Genomic DNA, 20,521 nt, shown 5'->3' with positions numbered 1-20,521 from the left:
ATAGATCCAAGTGCATGTGGATATCTGGATGGCATCGTCTGAATATTTTAAAATATGATTTTATACCAACCACTTTTTTGGAAACTAAACTACTACCAAGTACCAACCTTTTAATCCTACCACATTGTCACATATAGTTAAAGAATGAGGTGACAGATGATTGAATTTTAGTAAAATAACTATATGTAAATATGAATTGGATATATTTTGACCAAAGAAATTATCACTCAAAGTACTTAGACACCTTTTTATGCCATTGTTTTAATTTTAACATTATATATGTCCTGGATATTATATGGCATAAAAGCTAGTGTCTTACCAGGTAGTTTTTAACTGTGAGGTTCAGTTCTTTGATTATTATATTTGTATAAGTTATTAATAAACAGCTTCACTAAAGATGCATTACTGACGATTCTTGAATATATGTAGTTTGAAAAATGCTATAATTTCTATTATCATAGCAAATTCAGTTCGCATTTATTCTGAGGGGGAAGAAAAAACTCTAGCACCTCATCATTTAAGCCTAGTATGGTGGATATACATGCTCCCTAAATTGATTCTCAGAGACAAATATGCAGGGTGGAGTTGTCAGATTATAGCCGAACTAAGAAAGATGCTTTCCAGCCCTGGACTGTCATTGACAGAGGTGCTAGTGAATTCAGTCACCCATTGTGCCCCATGTTTTCTTTCATTGGTACAGAGGTAGAATCTTCCAGTGGGTTTCTGTGCACCGTTACTCATGAGTTCTTCAGGAAAAGTGAAACGAATGATGTGAATGTTAAAAAGCTGGATTTTACGTTTGCCTGCATTTCTAGCGGAAGTCAGCCTCAGTGTGGATGGAACTGGGGATGCTCCGCTTGTGAGCTCATGATTGTGATGCTAGCATAAGCAGTACTTTTGTGTGTTATATGCAGAAGGTTTTGGCTAGTTTATACCTCATTGACTTTCAGGAATTTCACAGGAGTCATTCCTAAGAGTTGGTCTGTCTATGGTGGCCTTTGGAATTCCTAATAACTTCATATAAATATTGCATAAAACATTTGGCAGTCTGTTTCTTACATAAATGCACCATGTGCCCCGGGTCAGTATCTTATTTATCTTTTTACCCTTGATGCCTAACTCAATGCGATCAGTCAGTGTTGGCTGGATTAGTAAATGACTGAAAATACTGTGTAATGCATACGAATAGCCCATGGAAACACTATAGTAATGAGTGGATCATATGGAACATTTTTTGTAATAGAATTCACTTTTTTCCTGTGTATTTTTTTTTTCAGTGTAATCCTAGGTTGATTTTTTTCTAGAATAAGTGTTGATCAACTTTTTTTTTTTGCCATCAGTACATCAAAAATACTCTGTGAAAAAACGTTTTGTATCTTTAGTATACTAAAGTGAAATTCTTCTTACACTAAGTCATAGTCTGCACCATGTTGCTTACTCAGCCTTGTTTGCTGCTGCTCTCTAACCCAGTGTTGCTCCGCCTGTGTTGGACAGACTTTTCACCCTGTTTTGGGATAAGCCACACCTCTTCCTGGCCTCGTGCCTTGATCTCTGAGCTCCAGTGTCATGAACTCCTGAGTGTCTTCTGTTTTGGACTCACCAGTTTAGAACTGAATCATATGTGTTTCTGTATTTCGCAAAATGTATGTCTCCATCTAGTAACTTCATTACTATAAATAAACTTCCAAAGAAAGTAAGAAAGACAGACAGGTAGACAGAGACAGGAGAGAAGGAAAGAAGGAAGACAGGAGGGATGGGGGGAAGGACGGAAGGAAGGAAGGAAGGAAGGAAGGAAGGCAGGCAGGCAGGCAGGCAGGCAGGCAGGAAGGGCAGACCGGAGAGTATTTTGTGGAATAGGGAAAGACCAATGATTTTGGAATTTGAAAAACTTGAGTTCAAATCTGATTCTTCTTCCTCACTTTGTAATCATGGATGAATGCAAAAGATATTAATATCTACCTGATAAGCTTGTTGTGTTAAATTAATTAATGTATGTAAAACACTTTATTAGCACATTCTATGGCACATAATACATGTTTATAAATCTTAGCTAACTCTATTATTTTGCAGGTGAGGAATGTGAGATTTAGAGAGGTGACCAGTGGTCATTCAGTCAAGTAACTTATGAAGAGAGGATCGAAACCCAGGTTCCTCTTACTCTAAAGCTGTGTGTTTCAAACATGAGTGTACATCAGAATTTCCTGAAGGTCTTGTCAAAATACAGAATACTCGGCCCCATCCCAGATTGAGACAGGAGGGAAGGGGGCAGGGCACAACCACTGAAGGAATGACACAGCAATTGAGGACAGGACACACTGGTTAGAACCAAGATGGTGGAAGATTTGACTTCCAGTAGACCTTGAACCTCATGGCACACCCACAGGCACCATGACAGTTCCTAGGCTGACCATAAAAGGTCCAAAAGAGGACGGGGCCTAATTCCTGGAAATCTCCACCCCTTCCCCAACATAGTTGGAATAATCCTCTTACAAGTTAGCCTATGAAATTACCCAGCTCGTAAAAACTGACAACCATGCACCTGGTAGTCATGCTCTCTCTTGCTTTCTGAGGTGGCCTGCACTCTGTCTGTGGAGTGTGTATCTACTTTTACTTTAAATAAACACCCCCATACCTCTCAGTCTCTCTCCCTCTCGCTGTTTGAGATGGCCCGCATTCTGCCTATGGAATGTATATCTCCTAAGCCATTTTCCTTTCTGAGCTGGACCCCACTCTGTCTATGGAGTGTGTATCCCTCTAAATAAACTTGCTTTCACTTTACTAGGCCTTGCTCTTGAATTCTTCCCTGCTCGAGGCAAGAACCTATCCTCCAGCAACAAGAATTTCTAGTTGTGTAGGTCTGGGATGGGGCTTGGGAATTTGCATTCCCAACAAGTTCCCAACTGCTACTGCTGTTGCTGTCACTGCTGGTCCAGGGACCACACTTTGAGGACCAGTGCCCTTTATAGCAGTATTTCTCACCTTTAGCTGCATGTAAAAAATCATCTGGACCTTCAAAAAATTATTGATGAAACCAAAATCTCTGATTGTGAGGTTTAAGTATCAGTTTTTGTTTTTTTTTAAGCCCTCCCCGTGATTCTGTTGTGTAGCCTGAGTTGGAAATACCACTCTGCCTAAAGCTAGACTCTTTGCAATTTTCCATTAGAATTGGGTCCCAAGCAAAGCGCTGGCTTTGAACACCTCCTGGGTGCTCAGTGAAGCAAGACCCCTATAGGGTGGTGTTTTTGCCCTGTGATAATTGAAAACAATTGCTCCAGCCTAGAATTCTTTTATTATTTTAAATGTTCTCATTATTTGTATCTTTTGTTTGCATTTCTCCATCCAGTTTCACCCTCAAACAATGTGTCTTGAATACATTCATCAATCTTTGGGGTGGATTTTATGTTAATATTTGGCAGAAGCAACTATTTAGCAATAGTTGACTTGAAGTACAAAGTAAATAAAGGAATGTATCTAATTAAAAAAAAAGTCACTTTAGCAACCTACTGTACTTTTAGAGTTCTGATTGTGAATTTCTTCTTTTTTTGAGATGTTGATGGAAACCATATTTTTATTTTAGGGCACACAGTTATTGGTTAAGAACATTATGATAGCTGTGCACCCAGGAGTACTTAAGAGAAAAATGCAGCAGGTTAATTGATAATATTTCAATCACTTTTTTCTGTTACATGGTTTGGTCAATAAATATATACAAACCAAGACATCCATAACTGGATAAGAGTGGGCAAAATACCACGTAATTTCGTTAACCTTTAAGCAATGAAATTATAAATCCCTATGCAAATGATTAAGGTTATCATTTTCTATCACCCCCTTTTGATACCTACAGATCATTAATTCTTCTTTGTCCTGTTGAGTCTTATTAAAACTTCTGACTGATGTACTTTTATTAAAAGGTTTAGAATTTACCAATTTAAAACACTTGCTTCACATTATCACCTCTAATTTAACCAGCTCATTAAGCACAGTATTTTGCAAAGGTAAAAAGTCAATAGCTGTTTCTATAACAAAATAATACATTGAAATGAATTTTAAACTCTGCTTAGAGGTGAGCAACTGCTGTATACTACTAGGTCTTTTGATAGTTGATTTGTTCCTTTAGTATGCAAATTTTAGGTTTACAAAGATCTACAGCTTTTATTTAAGAAATATGCCTGGAGGCTAGATTGGTAAGCTTTAGGGAGGTATCTAGTTTGGTGTGAAATAAATAGTTGTTAAAGGATCACATGAATTGGGTCCCAGAAGATGAAGAGTAGAGTTGAGACAGATTGAGGAAAACGGACTGCATTTCATTTTATTTGCCTAAAAATATCTGTAAATTAAAAATGAAGACAATGAATGATGGCAACACAAATCAAATTAATGTAAATAAGCCTTTCTTGGGGGGTAGATTTTGTGAAAAGTTCTGACTTGTAAGAAGTTTAAAGGAAAGGACCTACTCCATCCCTGACAGCTTTACAGCTTTAGGGGGAAGATTTTCTCTTGGCCAAGGAGGGAGGAATAGGTCACTCTGCTGCCCGGTTAAGCTGGCAGCATCACTTTTGGACCATGAGATGACAGATGTCATAGAATATGCTCACATGCAAAAGAAAAGGACTCAGGGTTTCTGTCTTAAGTTGGAGACCATAGGTATTCTGGTTTACAAGTGTTAAGCTAATAATTTAATAGATTTCTAGCTTTGGGGAAGTTTTGCATCACTGATCTTTTGGAATCTCTGACTTTCAAACAGATTTTTTTCTTTCCTTAAACAACTTTGAAAAAAAGATTATGAAATATATTTCTGTATAGATAGCTTATAGAATCCTCTTCATTTTTTTTTAAGTGCATCTGTCATTCTAGATGTTTTTAAGCAACTAGCCTCTCAGAGATAGAATATATGAACAGCATTATCTACCAGTTGAAATGGCCTCTGTGTATGCATGCTAGTTGTGTATCTCTGGTGATGGACAGTGAGTTGCGGGGGCCAGGGGTGATGATGATGTGTGACAGTCATGCAGGAAAAACGGATGTGGAGCGTGAGGAGGTCCATGTCCTAGGTGTCATTTGAGCCCCTGGGTTGTGCCCCTCCAAGTGTGGGTCCTTGGCTTCGCGCAGGAAAGAATTCAAGAGCGAGCCACAGTTGGGTAAAGGTAGATTTATTCAGAGATACATCGAAAGGCAAGAGAAAGACCATGAGGTGTGGAGATTGGGTGCTCAGATTAGAGTAAAAGTAGGTACCCACTCCATAGACAAGAGTGTGGGCCGTCTCCAAATGGAGAGAGAGACCCTGAGGGGTAGTGTTGCCTGTTTTTATGGGCTTTGGTAGCTTCATATGCAAGGAAGTGGAAGGAGCAGTCTAGCCTGGGGAAGGGGCTGGGATTCCCAGGAAGTTGGCCATTTCCCACTCTTTGACCTTTTGTGGCTAGCCTTGGGACTGCCATGGTGCCTGTGGGCATGTTATTCACCATGTTAATATATTACAATACGCATATAATGAAGCTCAAGGTCTACTAGAAGTTAAATCTCCCATCATCTCGAGCCTGAAGGCCTACTGGGGGTTGAGTCTTTCACCGTTTTGATGTTAATTGCTGTAGCATTCCTTGAATGGCTGTGCCCTGCCCCCTTCCTGTCTCATTGGTGGGAAGCTAGCATCTTTCACTGAGGCTATAATCCCTAACTCCTCTACCATCCGGGACCCCTCTATGCACATACATGTATATATATAAATAAATAGATTTCCATACCTTTTCCTATTCGGTGTTGTTTTATTTATTTTTATTTTTGAACTTCAAGATTCTTTACAAAACTTTTGAATTGTCACTGTTAGTTGGTTCTACTTGATTCAAATCGGATAAGCACCAAGGGGTATGAAATCTCTCCTCCGATACCTTGGTCCCTAACACTCACTTTCTTTATACACAGGTAACCAGTGTTACCATCTTTTTGTGCATCCTTCTAGAGACATGTATGCATATTTAATCAGTGTATATATTTTTGCCTGTGTAATTACTTATGTATTTACCTCTTGAGCTTTGTATTTTGGAAAAAGGATTTTTTTTAATGTGAAACTGCATTTAAAAATATAGTCTGTATAACCCTGTTCAGATATGAATTATTTCTATACTTTTTTTTTGAAACATTGAAATTCTTTTAAGAACCAACCCTCCACCCCCAACAAACACTCACACACACACACACACACACACACACACACACACACACACAGAACTTTGTGAAGCAGAATTACATACAAGTGTTTGGAAGGTCCCATGGTTATTAATCAAGGCCTGACTTTACCCTGCGGCCTCAGTGGTCATTCCCTGTGTCAGAGGCCCGTACCGTTTTCATGTTTACATAGTATTGTTTTCGTCTTCTTGAAGAATTCTCATTTGGATGCATTGGGCTCAGAGCAGATGACTCTTTTGTGTCTTCTTTCATTATTTCATCGTTATCCTCTCCTCCACTCACCTAGTTTTGCTTCTAAATTTTCATCTCTTGTGAGTTTTTGTATTTGGAGCAACTCTTGTTTTTATTTAATTTGACTTTTTCTGATCTTAGTTGAGTGTATCAGTTTAAGAATACTGGGAACTATCTAAGGATTTTTTTCTGTTCTTTTAAATTTTACTTCTGTTGAGTCTGCAAATGGTAGTGATGAGAGTTTGGGGTCTGGAGCCAGATTGCCTGAGCTTGAGGCCTAGAAACATGACCTTGGACAACCTTTCTTTGACAGCAGAAATTGATCCCATTTGTCTGTAGAAGCAAGAAACACAATTCTTTTAATTGAATGGAACTCGTCAAGAATTTGGATAGAATGTGGTTCTTTGTTAAATACTAAGGGTACAAAGTACTCTGTGTCCTCAGCCAATTTTTCAAAAAATTTCAGAAACGCTGTTTAGTCCTTGATCTCAGGCCTCTACTCTAACAACAGGGTGCATATCACAGAATCGTTAACTCAGTCTAGGTGCGTGTATTTTGATGCTTGGAAATAATGAGGTTGGGATTCTTTGTCCTCCAGAATAGCTCTCCTGTCCCCATCTCTGAAGTGAAGAGGTCTGCCTGGCTGTCCCCACAGTCCCTTCCTTGTCTCCATCCCCTGAGGCCCTGACAACTTTGGGGATTGTAGTAAACGTCTCCGTGCTGGAGTAAGTAGATGTAGGCCTTGCTCCCATGCCTTGGTCAAATCATCTTGTTCGTGTCATTTATATCGTGTATCACAAATTGAAATGATCCTGCTGGTACACATGTCTCCCATCATCCTTCCTCCTCTCCCCAGGATTAAGCTCCGGCAGGGCAAGCTTTCTTGTCTCGTTCACTGGTGCATCCCCAGCACTGGTGCTGTGCCTGGTAAATGCTCCAGAGGTAAATGTCTAAATACATTTTTTTTTTCAGAGAATATACTACGTAGTCATTATTTGAGACAGGCTATCTCGAAGGTTTTTTCCCCTCCTTTTTGATTTATGTCTTCTCAGGGATGATTTGTTGGTTGCTGTTCTTTCGGTGACAGCTCCGCTCAGCATCCTCTCTCTGGCTATGAATGCTTTCCCGTCTTGCTCACAGTTGGTGTCTGAAAGGTTCTCCGACCTGGTTTTTTTCTGGTAGAGGTTATTCTGACTCTGTGATTACTGTTTAGAATAATTCTTTTAGGAGATGTGTTTGGCTAATCCTGCGATTCTGTGCTATGTAAACTGTTTGGGAACCACATTTCTTGCGGCTTTGATAGCTCCTCCCTTTTGCTTGTCGTGTAGGATCCTTTTTGGATGAGTTACTATGTTAGTTCTGACCTTGTCAGTATTCATATGCCCAAGAATCCTGACTTTAATATATACAGAACAGGAAAGTCACAGTATCCACCCTTGGGGGTATGGTAATGTCTCCTCTCTGCACTGTGCCTGGCTCGTGGAGAACACAGGGCTGTGTAAGGTACCAGTTTAAAGCTGATGTTATGCTCTGCCGGAAAGTAGTGTTCTTAAGGTGTTTACCCCAGATCTACAAGTGTCTGTGCACCTCCACTGCTTCCCTGGAGTCGAAACCCCAGAGCTGGGCTGATTATCCATATGCATTCCAACCTGCCTTTGAGATTTTTAGACTATCCTCAGTAGAAGTTCTTGACAGTTTTTTGGATTACAGACCTTTTTGCAAATCTCGTAAACTACTGACCTTCTCCCCAGAGAGATATACATTTACATAAGCCCACACATTTTGCATATATCATTCTGCAGTGCACAGACTCCTGAAAGTCGTCTATATACCAGGGTTAAAGACCTCTAATCTGAATTATTATAGTTATTTTTTTTGAGTTATAATTAATTTGGGAACTCCTTGGGAAGACTGAAGAAAGCTCTTATTAGTTAAGGCTCAGAGCATTTCTGTTTCTAGAGGTTTTCCTCCCATCCTGGAATAGCCAAGAATCAGACTACTAGATAGTTCAGGTGAACTTGTCCAGGTTGGGATTCAGAATGCAGATTGGGTTTCTTTTGACTTAACTGTGTCCTTTGTGATTTTGCAGATACCTCTGCATTAGCCAGATTGGACATGTGTAAAGAGACACATCGGTTTATCTGGATCATCAGGTGAGCAAATAGGACTTCATTTTTATTTCTCCATCAATTAAGTCCTCTGGCAGTACGTGGTCATTTCCCATCACCTACTCTTCACTGAGGTGTGGGACAATAAGATGATAAATATTTCTAAAGAGAAGGAAGCAGCCTCTCAAGTTTTACCAGATTACTTCTTCAGCTACTTGAAGTCAGATCTCTTTATTTTTATTTTGTCTCATTATTATTTCATATATTCACACTTTATATAGTATATAAAAACTTCCCTCACTTCTTTTTATCTATATACTTTGGAGAGTTGTGGACAGCTCTCATATTGCTCCTTGGTTGTCAGCCACGTTATACACATTTAACTCCTTTAATCTTTCTTTGTAATTCATTCGGCTTGGCTGCTTTTTCTAGATTTCCCCCCATTTCATCTGCATCACTAATAAACAGAAAACATAGGCTAGTGCCTAATTTTTTCTATACCTTTCATTCTTTTTGCTTCCTGCCTTTGCCTCATATTCCTTGCTGAATTAAAGGTAGCTGGACATCACTCTCTGGATCACTTTGGCAGTACATGAATGCCTTGCCTGCAACTCTCAGTGTCCCGTGTGGTAATAGCATCAGCCGTATATCCCAGAGGAGAGAAAGCAAATGCAGAAGGAGAGCAGTGAGGAACAAAATAATGCATTCTTTGATTATATGGTAAACTTACCCTTGCCACCCAGAGCCGATCATTATATCTGAAACCTTTATCACAGGTTTTGTCATCCCAAAGTATTGTGCATGGGCACTAATTTAAACAAGATAAGTATGTATGTTATTTGAGGTTTGGCCACTGCTCGATCTCGGTTTCTTCCCCTCGTTCTCCCTCCCCCATTGCCTTTCCCAACACTGATCGTGATTTGCTGTCAGAATCCGTGGCCGTGAATAAAACTGGGCAGGGGATCGTTTTGTCAGAAATTAGATAGGCTCAGGTCGTAAATGCTCCGTGCCCCCATGTGTGACATCTGGGGCCAGTGCTTCAGTCCTTGCTGTTTCTGTAACAGCCTTTGGTCTTCTTCTCACAGCTGATTCGGTGGGGACGTGCAGGAGGAATGGACCAGCAGACCTTTGGTGTTACTCATCAATGCTGTATTAGTTTCACAGCTTCCCCCCCACCTCCCCGACTGGCAGGGAGAAGCACACTGCCCCTTGATGGTGCCGAGCCCAGGGTACAATATGCCAGCGTGGGACCCGGGTTTGTCACACAGTTCCTTCTTTCTTTTCATTTGGTGTAGAAAACGGAGCTCTGCCTCTACTTATCTGTGTGTTAGAGAGAAAAAGGCCATACCTCGAGGAGCTAATGGCTTGTTGGTGTTTTCAGTCACCAGATTCAGGTAGAAGATTTAGCTGAAGCTTGCAGCAGCACACACTTGGCTTTCTCATCTGTGTTAGCTTTGCTTCTAGTACAGAATTGAGTAGGATAGAAGAGACGGTTTTCCTGTTTGTGTCTGTGGCAACTTTGTAGATGATTTGTGGTTTAATCCTTTAAACATTTTCAATCATTTATCACCTCTTTCCCTGTAAAAGCATAAATTATTCAGATTCTAATGTTATAATCTTTTAATCAGATTATTTAATTTTGGAGAAATCAAGGTCACAATAGCAGCCCACACAGTTGACTCTGAGGAGCGACCTAAAAATTATAACACTTATATTAGTTTCTTTTTTTGGCCAGATTTTATGGCCTTCCTTCATACGATCAGATTTTAAATAAGATTATGTGATGGTGAGTCATGTACTTGGTCTCTGACCTCTTAAACAGGTACATATATGACTCGGACCCCTTTTCAGTCTGATTTTTTAAATGTTAATCTCTCACATGGCTTTCAAACTGTCGACAATATTGTACTCACGCTAATTTCTTTAGGCAATTGATCCATTCTTCAGCATAACTTTTGTTTCTTGGGTCTTTTCAAGACCTGTCAAAGGAAACAAAATGCTAACCTGACTTTAAGGGGCAAAAAAAAATCCCCCCCTCTACCCTGTACTATATTATTCTTTGTTCTCTGTGTGCATCAAAGTGACAATCCCACACTGTCTCAATTGAGCGAGTCTAGCGCAAAAATAAAAAACAGCCTGGCACTGTTCTAGGCTGGCAGCCAAACTGTTTTGTGTAGCTTGGTTCTGGCGGTGGTTTTCATAAGGCAGAGGGTCTACCGTCCCAGCGTCACTGAAGGAAGGCAAGCAGCCTTAGCCTTTCCTGCTCATGCCGTTTCTTTTCCCTCGTCTTCCTCTTTCTTCACGTAGAACACCATCAAGAAAAAAATACTTTTTCTTAAATAGAGACATCGTTCTCCTCCCAGCTTCCACATTTCCTAAACGGCATTGTTCCGTATAGGAGCTTGTGCTATATTTGCCTTTTCCAGCTCTCTTAGAGATTTCCTTCACAGTTGCATTTTTGCCATACTCTTCAGAAAACCCTTTTGAATATTGCTAACTTTGGTCATGTTGACATAGTATTTTTGATTGGTTGGAATCTTGTCTTTCTTCACAGCTTATTATTTGAATTGAAACTCTTGAGTAACATTTGCTTATAATATATGAATTTTTATGCCAAGGTGTCTCTTGTTGGGACCAAAAAGCTTCCTATTGTTTTTTTTTTATTTTTGTCTAAAACAGAGTCTGTTCCTATCTTTTCTAGATTGAATGCTCATTTTTAGAATGTCTGATAAATGTAGCTGGAAAATCAAGTGAGCTTTCACTCAATATAAAGATGTACATTTAAAATTTTTTCCTTTGAAATCAAAATGCAAGGTAGAACACAAAAGTGTTTTTAAGCTTCTCAATTATTTCTAAATTGTAGTTAGTGACGTACTCTTACAAGGGACGTGAAAATGTAGCTTTAGGATTTTTCAGTGATGATTTGAACAGGAGACTAGATTTTCACTATGAGCAAACATTCTGTGAAATTTCGTAGAATGTTCCTCAAGATGTAAATTGTTTTCTGTTGTATTAAGCAAAACAAATGATTTATATTCAAGTGATCACTTTAAAAATTAGTGTTTTGCAATCAAGATAAGTTAAATAGGCAGAATATGTTTTCTTAGGAGATTGATATTATTTTGACTGATTTTTATTTTTAAGATCATCAGTGATTTCTGGCAATAAGAAAATTACTTCAGGAGAAAAAACTCATGTCTTTTTGTAAGTGTGTAACAAATATGATGGAAAAGAAAATAAATAGTGGTTTGTGTTAAAATTATTAAGGTGAAACATTTTTATACCCCATATATGCTGAAAAATATATCTATTATGGGTATAGTAAGATAAACTTGTACAATCTAACAGTTTTTTCCTCCCAGAGATTTCTGATTTAGAAGAGGCTTTAAAATCATTAAAAAGGCTTGTAAAACAGGTATATCAGATGTGTGCATTAAATAAACTCACCTGTTATTTTCTCTCATGCTCAAGACAGGTTCAGCAACATATTGGCTCATTACTTTAACAAAACAAACAAATACTCAAATTGATTTGTGTGTATAATGCATATGTATTAAATACTACAATTCTTACTTCCTCCCCAATGCTGTTTTTTTTTTTTTTTAAATCTTGTATTTAAGTGACTTTTTCTGTAGAGCAGCTAAAATGAATCTGGGTGGCATGTTTGTTAAATTATATTAATTAAATCTTTAGGTCAGAATTTTAGCTTGAATGATAACAGTTTTGAGAAGGAATGCCAGTGAAACTGGTTTTTTCTCTTAGTTCAGTTAAGTACTTGACTATCTTGAGTCCTTTGTGTCAAGGTTTGGTAATATTAGAATTGGTGGTTAAGGATAATACAGACAAAAACTCTTTCATTCTGTATATTCACATATATTGAATAATGTGTTTTGTAGATTGAATACTGCTCATTGACTTTAAATACATTTTCTCCATTGATATGATTTTTATTTGCAATTAAGCTCTTTATCTCTTTTGTGGTAGGAATATATCTTTCAGTGACTTAGGAATTACAATGTGAATTGTCCTATTTATTTGTTTATTATAACTATACACAGAGACATAATGGAAATATATTTAAGACCTATAATGTTTGAGCAGTGTTTTTGATAAATGCTACTGAATTTTTCATTTTTGTAGGTAATAAATTCTGTAGTTTTGTTTCATTCAGGACACATATCAAGGCTGCTATTATCTTTATAGTTTGATATTTTACAGTTTGCAGGAGTTATGATATAGAAACTTAATCCTTACATTTGTAAAAGCATGGAAAATAAATTTATTAATGGATGCCAGCAGAACTGGATAAAAACAAGATTTATCGTTTTAACTAGGATTTTATTATATTATATACCACGTTTATAATTATGACTAGGTATTTTATGTCATTTGAATATCAGTACAGATTTTAAACCTAACTCCTGGGTAAGTAGTGTTTGATGTTGGTAACATACAATGACAAATAGTGATTTCTAAGTTCATGTGGTCAAAAATATGAGTGATCTTCCCTTAACCATACAGTACGTACTTCAGTGTTAAAAGTCAGTAGAGTATTGCATGAAAGAGTATGTATTAATTCAGTTGTTTGATTCTCCCCTTAGTTTTTTGATTCATTTTAATTCCCCCTGCCCGACATCTTATATTATCATTCTGTAGAATACTTTCACAAGTATTTCATATGTTTTCTGTGGCATCTCACACTGCTCACTTTTTATCCATAGTACCATATGAGTTCCCCCTTTCAGGTTTACGCTGCATATTTTAAGCTGCTGATAGTGTAAGTAGATTGCAAGGTAAAGTGACATTTAGCTTTTTGAGCTAGTCTCATTTTTAGTATGAGAGCAGGTTTTTTTTTTTTTCCTCCCTGTCTTCAATCTTCTCATATTTCTCATTCAAACAATCTTACTAACATGGAACAAAGAAATTCAGAGATTTGGCTACAGCAGCAATTGAAATGCATGAAAAAGTGGCTACTACAATACAATTTTATTAATGAATGATCTACATTGGTTCCAGCTGTGTCCATGTGATTAGGCCTTCACTAGGCAACAATGGGTATTTCCCTATTGCTTTTATTTGATTTCCAAGAATGTGTCATCTGTTACATCGGCCCCTGCCAATATGCCCCCTGTAAAAGTGTTTTTTTTTTTCCCTTCCAAATTTCTGAAGCATAAGTTGAATACCCACACATATCCCTGCTGAAATATTGTTTCCAGTGGATAGTGGCCTAGGTTTGTATGCCTGGTGTTGCATACCAAAATTTCAGAATATAAATTAAAGTGAATGTTTATTAAGATTATCGATAAATTTTCGGAAGTGCAGTTGCCTGGTAATGCTAAAGATAGACTATTTTCGCTTTTACGTTTCCATCTTAATATTTTATTACAGTGGTATAATGTGTTATAGAGGTGGACAAGCTTGCAGATTGAAATGGGGCTCGTCCAGATTGTTCCCTTCCCTGGACCATATGGTATAGTTCTAAAAGCCTTTTGTACGCTGTCTGTTCAGCTTATTGTAAACTCAATCTTTAGTGCACCTAAAAAGATAACCAAATAAAAATGGGCCAGAGAAAAAAGACTTCGTATCATGTAAGGGCCCTAGAAAGATTTGTTTTAAAGGAGATAACTGTAGATGAAATTGAAGTTGAGATGACGTAAACAAAGGGACCTTATTCTCTGAATATTCTTTTGAGTTCATATAGATTGTCGTAGATTGCCTTTGAATGCTGATTTCAAAATGAAGGCATTTCTGTTATCTGCCTTTGCTTATTATCCTTATTTCTCTCATACTTGCAGTCTCCTGAGGAAGACAATGTAGCTTTTATCTGTTTTACAGAAGAAGCCTCCACCTAAGAACAATGCCAAGGAATATATAAGCCCCCCCCCCTGTTTTATGAATATATGAGCTTTTCTTTGACTGATTTCGCTGAGAATTTAGGGCTTAAACTATCAATAATTTCACCCTGTTAGCCTTTCCCCATATTCAGAGACAGTTGTAAAATTTCTAATTCTTTTTCCTCCCCCCACCCCATCCTTTACCTATTATGGTTCTATAATTCTATTTTAGGAAAAGAGGATAAGAGATTGCTTATTCCATATGCTGAGACTCTTTAAAAGCTGGGAATGAGAGTGGTTTCTCCTGACTCTCACCCCCCTTCTCTCCAAAATAAGCTACGTTGGAGAAGAGCATTAGACATTACCCATTGCTTTTTGGCACAAGAGACTTGAAGCTGAAATTCTACCAAATGGGGAAAAAAAAAAAAGAGAGAGAGAGAGAGAGAGAGAGAGAGTGAGCCTGTGAAGAGCATGATTCTTTACTCTATCATTACCCTGAGCCACTGAAAGGGTAACTGAGAGGAACTCAAATGTTATTGGAATGTGTAATTTTCCTCTGAATGGCCACAGTGAAATATATTTGAACAAAAAAGGCAGAAAAAGTATATGTGGCGTATGGAGTCGATGGTGGTTGAAATTAATGAATCTTTTCAGCACTGTACAATAGAAACTATCCCAAGAACAGTATACATTTAAAATATATGTCCAACTGAAGCTTACATGGAGAGACAGATGATTACCTTAGGGAGGTTACTAGAGACAGGTGGATGCCGTGACGGTATAATAATGCTAGTGATAAGCTGGATGAAGAATACTTACTGGATATGTATTTTTCAAGTTTGGAATTTTTTGTTCGAAAACAGAATCACTGATTTCAAGTTGGGGGCAGTTTTTCCTATTTAAAAAATACTGTTATCCTGGGGTCTGTCATTTATTATGGAGATATTATCCGAGATGCTCACGAAACTGAAAAACATAGTTTATACTTTCAGGTAAGCTAGGTTCCTCTTTCCTCCTCTCTGTCCACTCTCATTTTTTATCTGTTTCTTCGCAACCTTCAGCTGTTTGTGTGTGTCTATTACATACGTGAATGAGCCACATCATATTCTAAGCAATGTTATTTTATTGGCTTGGGGTATTGATGGTTTCAGTTAGGAAAAGAAGTAAAAATCTTGTAATGGCTGTGCCACAAAGGGATTTCCATGGAGGAATTAGAACATGTTTATTTAAGTAATCTAGGTTATAGGAAATTGTAGGAACACTGTGGACATGCAAATTCAAAGTTGTTTTTATTTCTTTTCCCTAGAAAGGACTAGACCACAGCCTGAATCAAGGAAGAAGGAGCCACAGATAGTCTAACTCAAATATCTCCTCTTTGTTGTAGCTTACTCTTAATGATACAAATGCCTCAGGCTGCAAGTAGTAGAAAATCTCACTGACTGTTACTCAAATGAGTATGGGTTTTATTTGTCTCATGTCTTAAGAAGTCTGGAGGCATTTAGGTCACAGGTGACTGATGCCATCAAGGGTTGTCCTTCTCCATCATACTTAGCACATACTTTTTGCTTCTTATTCCACAGATGACTTTTGTACCTATGCAAGTTGTGTTTACTTTGAAACAGGAAAGAAAGTGAAGGGAGCCCAGAAGCCTAGTTTTCATGGGGAGCTTTCTCCCTTTAGAAGAGGATGCCTGCTCATGGGGAATTCTGTACACTTCATCAGTCAAAAGTGTGTCACATAACTACCTCTAGGATGAGAGAAGAAGTCTTTTAGTTTTCTAGTCTTTATTTTGGAGGAAGGCAGTGGGGAAGGAGACTTGGAGTGAGTGAGGATGGATCCACCCCGAAGTTACCTGCTGTTACCTCTTCGTTCTTTTCTATAGTTAGTTGCTTGGACCTCTGAACTTTCTGGATATTTGGTATAGAAAGCAACTTGCTGTTTGTTCCCTTCTGACATCCAGTACATGTGTTTTGGTTTTGGAAAGGTATGTTTCTGTGTCTGAGGACAGATTTTGCAATTAGGTCATCTTGGTGTTCTTACACTTAGCACAGTCCCTAGAGAGACCCTCAATAAAACACTTGTTGAATGAATGGATGAATGAATATTAAGATTCCGTTATATTTGTTAATATTATTGGTATAAATCATTTATATATGTAAAGGGGACAGTCATATTTTTAATTTGTGAGGGGTTGTGAACTAAATTTTATAGAATTGTTCATTATTGTTAAAGGGACATCAATGTAAAGATGTCAACGTTGTTTTGCATAGAAGATATTTAGTTACGTGGGTGATAGAAAAATCATCAAAATGACTTGGTACCAATACTTTTGATGGAGCACGTTCTTCCATGAGTAAATAAAAAATATAATTTCTTTTTAACTCCATGCATAGATTATTTTTTAAACAACGATGTTTTGTAGTACTTCTGTATTAAGATATCAGTTTTTGAAGACATAAGCAATTTGAGCTTATTAATAAGGCAAACAAGTCATTTGATAATTTATGTTATTGATATTGAGTTATAGGATGGAGTTTTTAGATCCTTGGAAGCCTTATGGCTAAAGCACACTAAATCAGATTTTATCCTAGGTGACCTTTTGGGTGTATCCTTTCTTTTAATTCTTAGAGTGACAGCTTCATATTTTTTCACAACACATGCAAGCTGTTACATACAGTAGAAAAATATGTTCAAAAGGAACCCTAAGAAGTCATCTTTACATCTGCTTGCTTTGCCCTAAACTGTATTAGAGGATCGCAGGCTACTTCTTTATTCAAAACCTGCAGAAGAAATGGCACAGGTTGTAACTTGGTAGTGTGAGTCAGTACCTCGCAAGTCCTCCTGTGTCTTACCTAAATCTTTGTTGTGTTTTCATTTGGTTTCTTTTATTTTGACCTCAGAGGACAAAGCAAACAACTATCCGCTGTCTCCCATGCAACATCCCCTATATAGCACTATTTTAATAAATTCCTCCCTTTTCATTCATGATGGCAGGGTTGTTGGCACCTTAATTACTAAAACAACCTGTGCATGGATAGAACTTATCTCAGAGCAGGGAGTGTATTCAAGTATCTGGAACTCAAATTTTCTATCTGAGCAGTTTATAGTCACTGAAAATAAAGGAAGCCCTTTTAACATTCAGAAGCAGTCCTGGGAGAGAGTTCCTTATACAATCACAATTTAGGCAAGATAGTTTTTGAGATTTGGACTTGGAATTGGGTATCCGTAGTCAGTCCCTGGGTCCTTAAGTTGCTGTTTTGGTCATACTTTAGGATGTCATAATTTATAGGGGAGCACTTTGTGCTTAAAAATACTGCTTGTAAAAGTTCAGCCCTTTCTCAGTATTTTCACTTTTGCATTCCCAGCAATCAGTCGTGTGTTTGGCCCAAAGTAGGCACCGGGTAAATCTTTGTTAAATGAGTTGTTCTGGTATTCCTTGGTAATGCTGCCTAATACAGGTAGCTTGATGCTTTGCATTTCCCCATTCCTCTTTAATTTTATGCTGCCCAGTAAGCACTCATGGTTTACTTTTTGTTGTCTTTATGTTCCCGTTCGGTGATGTCCACAGTGCTTCAGAGCATATTTGAACAGCTGACGGCTGTAGTGACGCCTGGACAGTTCACTTCATGATGAGGCTGTGACTTTCAGTTCAGCAATGCCTCTTTTGTTCCCTTCCCTCATAAGGTGAGGGCTTTTTGTTGTCTATTGATGAGAATTCAAAATACATTAACTGAGTGTCTCTTCTTTGCTGGATTATGCATGCATATAAACATGAATTGTACCCAAACTCTGCTGCCACAAAACGGAAATCTGGCTGGGAGGACACACATGTGTCCGATATAACTATAATATGGGTAGGATTGTGGTAACGCTCTAATTGGGGTACAAGCCAAGTTGGTGGTACTACAGAGGAAGGAGTAATCACTTCTGACAGGCTGGATATGAGTAAGCAATTGACTTAAACCTTCATGGAAGAGATGGGATTGCGGTGGAGTCTTGAACTATATATGTAGGAATCTGACGGGTAATAAAGGTGAAAGGGTTCCAGAAAGAGGAAATAGCACTGGTAGTGCTTGGTGTATGGGATGTTTGGTCGTGGAGTCTGTTGTGTCTGGTGTAGCAGTGTGTCTGTGAAAGTGGTAGGAATTGAAGATAAAAAGGAACTTGGCACCGAATTGTGCAGGGTCTTGTTTCTTGCTAAGTAATTTTTCTTTCTTCTGTAGAAATAATCATAGGTTTTTGAGTGGAGGATGGGCACTAAGATACCTGTAAGTTTCAGAGGAAGAATGAAAGACAGATGAAATGTAGTTGCGGGTGAAGATGGTGAGGGAAGCTGGGGGCAGAAGGACCTGGGAGGGGAGTGGCTGATCCCAGAGGCCTGGGGTGGGTCAGCTAAAAGCCCCGCCCTTTGTCCTTGCATTCAAAGTTGTGCACCAGTGTCCTGGCTGGCAATTTGGAGCCTTCTTCCCACCTACGTCATTTTGCAAGACTGTTGAACATGCCTCCCTTCCCCACACCTGGGAGACCAAGTATTTTAGCCTGAGTTCTAGAAGAAAGCCAAAGAGGGAAAAGGTTGAGTGGCTGTTGCGTGAACCTAGTGTATCTGCATATTTCTTCAGCTCCTCTTTGTAATCGGGATCCTGGCTTAACACTGTGCTTTTTAGGCTTTTGGCTGTTCTTCTTTGTGTGTGTGTGAGTGTTTGAGCTTTCTTTTTTTTATTTTATTTTGTTAACATTTTTTTTTATTGAATGATAGTCATTGACTGTTTTTCTTAAAGTAGAACTGGCTATTGGTCCCTCTCTGAGACCTGGCTTAACTGTTTTATAACATTTATCACCCTGGGTTGTAATTATATCCAGGCTTGAGACCAGAAACTATATTTGGGTTATTTGGGTCATCTTAATATCACAAAACACTTAGCTTAGTGTTTAGAATGTAGTCGTTCAATAGATGCTTGTTGAATAAAGCAGATTCGTTTGTGCTTTGCTGTCACACCCGCCCTTCCTGCTCTCTCACATGACAGGCGTGTTCTCTTTCAGGTTCTGGCTGTGCCTGCTGCCTGGAAGGCTTTACATCCAGAGCTGCGTAGCCCCCTCCCTTTCTTCTTCTGGCTTCCGTTTAGATGTCACCTCATCAGTGAGGTGTCCTCTGACAACTGCACAGAAAATACTACCCTTCCCCAACCTCGTCCTCAGCAGCCCCTGTTCCCTGTGATCCTGTGTGATTTTTCTGTATAGTTCCTGCCACCATCAGATGTACATTTACCTGATGGTTGTCTTTTGACTCCAATTAAAAAGAAATTTCTTATGATAACACGAACATTTTGTTGTTGTTGTTGCCAGATTTATCCCCAAATACTTGGAACAATGATGGCTACATAGTAGGCACAATAGAAATTTGCTCAATGAATGAATGGTAAAAACTAGACTGCAAAGGAGAATAAACATTCATCTGCAGGTTTGTTTATAGGTTTATGCAAGTGATGGTATTGTTAAAACTTTTATGATATCAACTCATTAATATTGTGCTCAGAAAAATAAAAACAAATTCTATTTTCTGTAGATTGTGCCTGTGAAATCTAATTATGGATTAGTATTTGTTTTAAAAATATTTGAATGCCAAGCAGATCTAGTCAGAAAACACTTTTATTATCCATGCCAGCTTAATTTCTAAGGCAGTGAAATGGAAGACTGTCATTTCAGCAAGCAACTTATTTTCATTTGTGAGAATGGAATATTGTGAATATTCTAATTGATTTTTGAGGATGGTTTTACAAGAAAATAATCCTTGTTTCTGTACCCTGTACATTTGCCCTTAAAACAGAAGGAAACTAGAAACAGTCATGGACATTCTTTGTTCAGGAAGGTGCACACTTATAACTGATTTTGGGATCAGCCAGTCCCAAAGTAAAAGGTAAATCTTGGGATACAGAAAACTTTAAAAAAGTCCTGATTTAAAAAATCCCTTTATATGTATATTTAAAGCTTCCAAAGAGATCTAGGCTGTTTATCATGAGCTCAAGCTTCTCTTTTATTATATTTTACTGCAAATTCACTTGGATATTTTTCCAGAAATCTGAAGTCTGTAATTTGGCAGTAAAAAAGTTGGTTATCAAATCAATATTATTATATGGCTTTTGGTGTCATAAGAATTCCCTTTTGGAA

The 20,521-nt window shown here is 38.1% G+C and overlaps 1 protein-coding gene across 9 annotated transcripts in view; it reads left to right on the top strand.

Moving 5' to 3' along the window:
- Positions 1-20,521, top strand: part of GTDC1 (glycosyltransferase like domain containing 1) — a 348,183-nt gene that overhangs the window by 66,811 nt on the left and 260,851 nt on the right. For 7 of the 9 annotated variants that reach the window (XM_074363601.1, XM_074363598.1, XM_074363595.1 and 4 more), the window contains exon 2: positions 8,504-8,567. The exons of 1 other annotated variant lie outside the window; for it this stretch is intronic. In XM_074363601.1, the coding sequence (XP_074219702.1) occupies positions 8,530-8,567 (38 nt within the window). In that variant the 5' untranslated portion in view covers positions 8,504-8,529. Of the gene's footprint in view, positions 1-8,503; positions 8,568-17,924; positions 18,041-20,521 lie in introns of those variants that run through there. One more of the 9 variants, XM_045508859.2, reaches the window with a different exon arrangement.

The sequence above is a fragment of the Camelus bactrianus genome, chromosome 5 (genome assembly GCF_048773025.1).
Source record: "Camelus bactrianus isolate YW-2024 breed Bactrian camel chromosome 5, ASM4877302v1, whole genome shotgun sequence".
Lineage (NCBI taxonomy): Eukaryota > Metazoa > Chordata > Mammalia > Artiodactyla > Camelidae > Camelus > Camelus bactrianus.
Note: the sequence above shows the minus strand (reverse complement) of the source record. Positions and strands in the feature narration are given on the sequence as shown.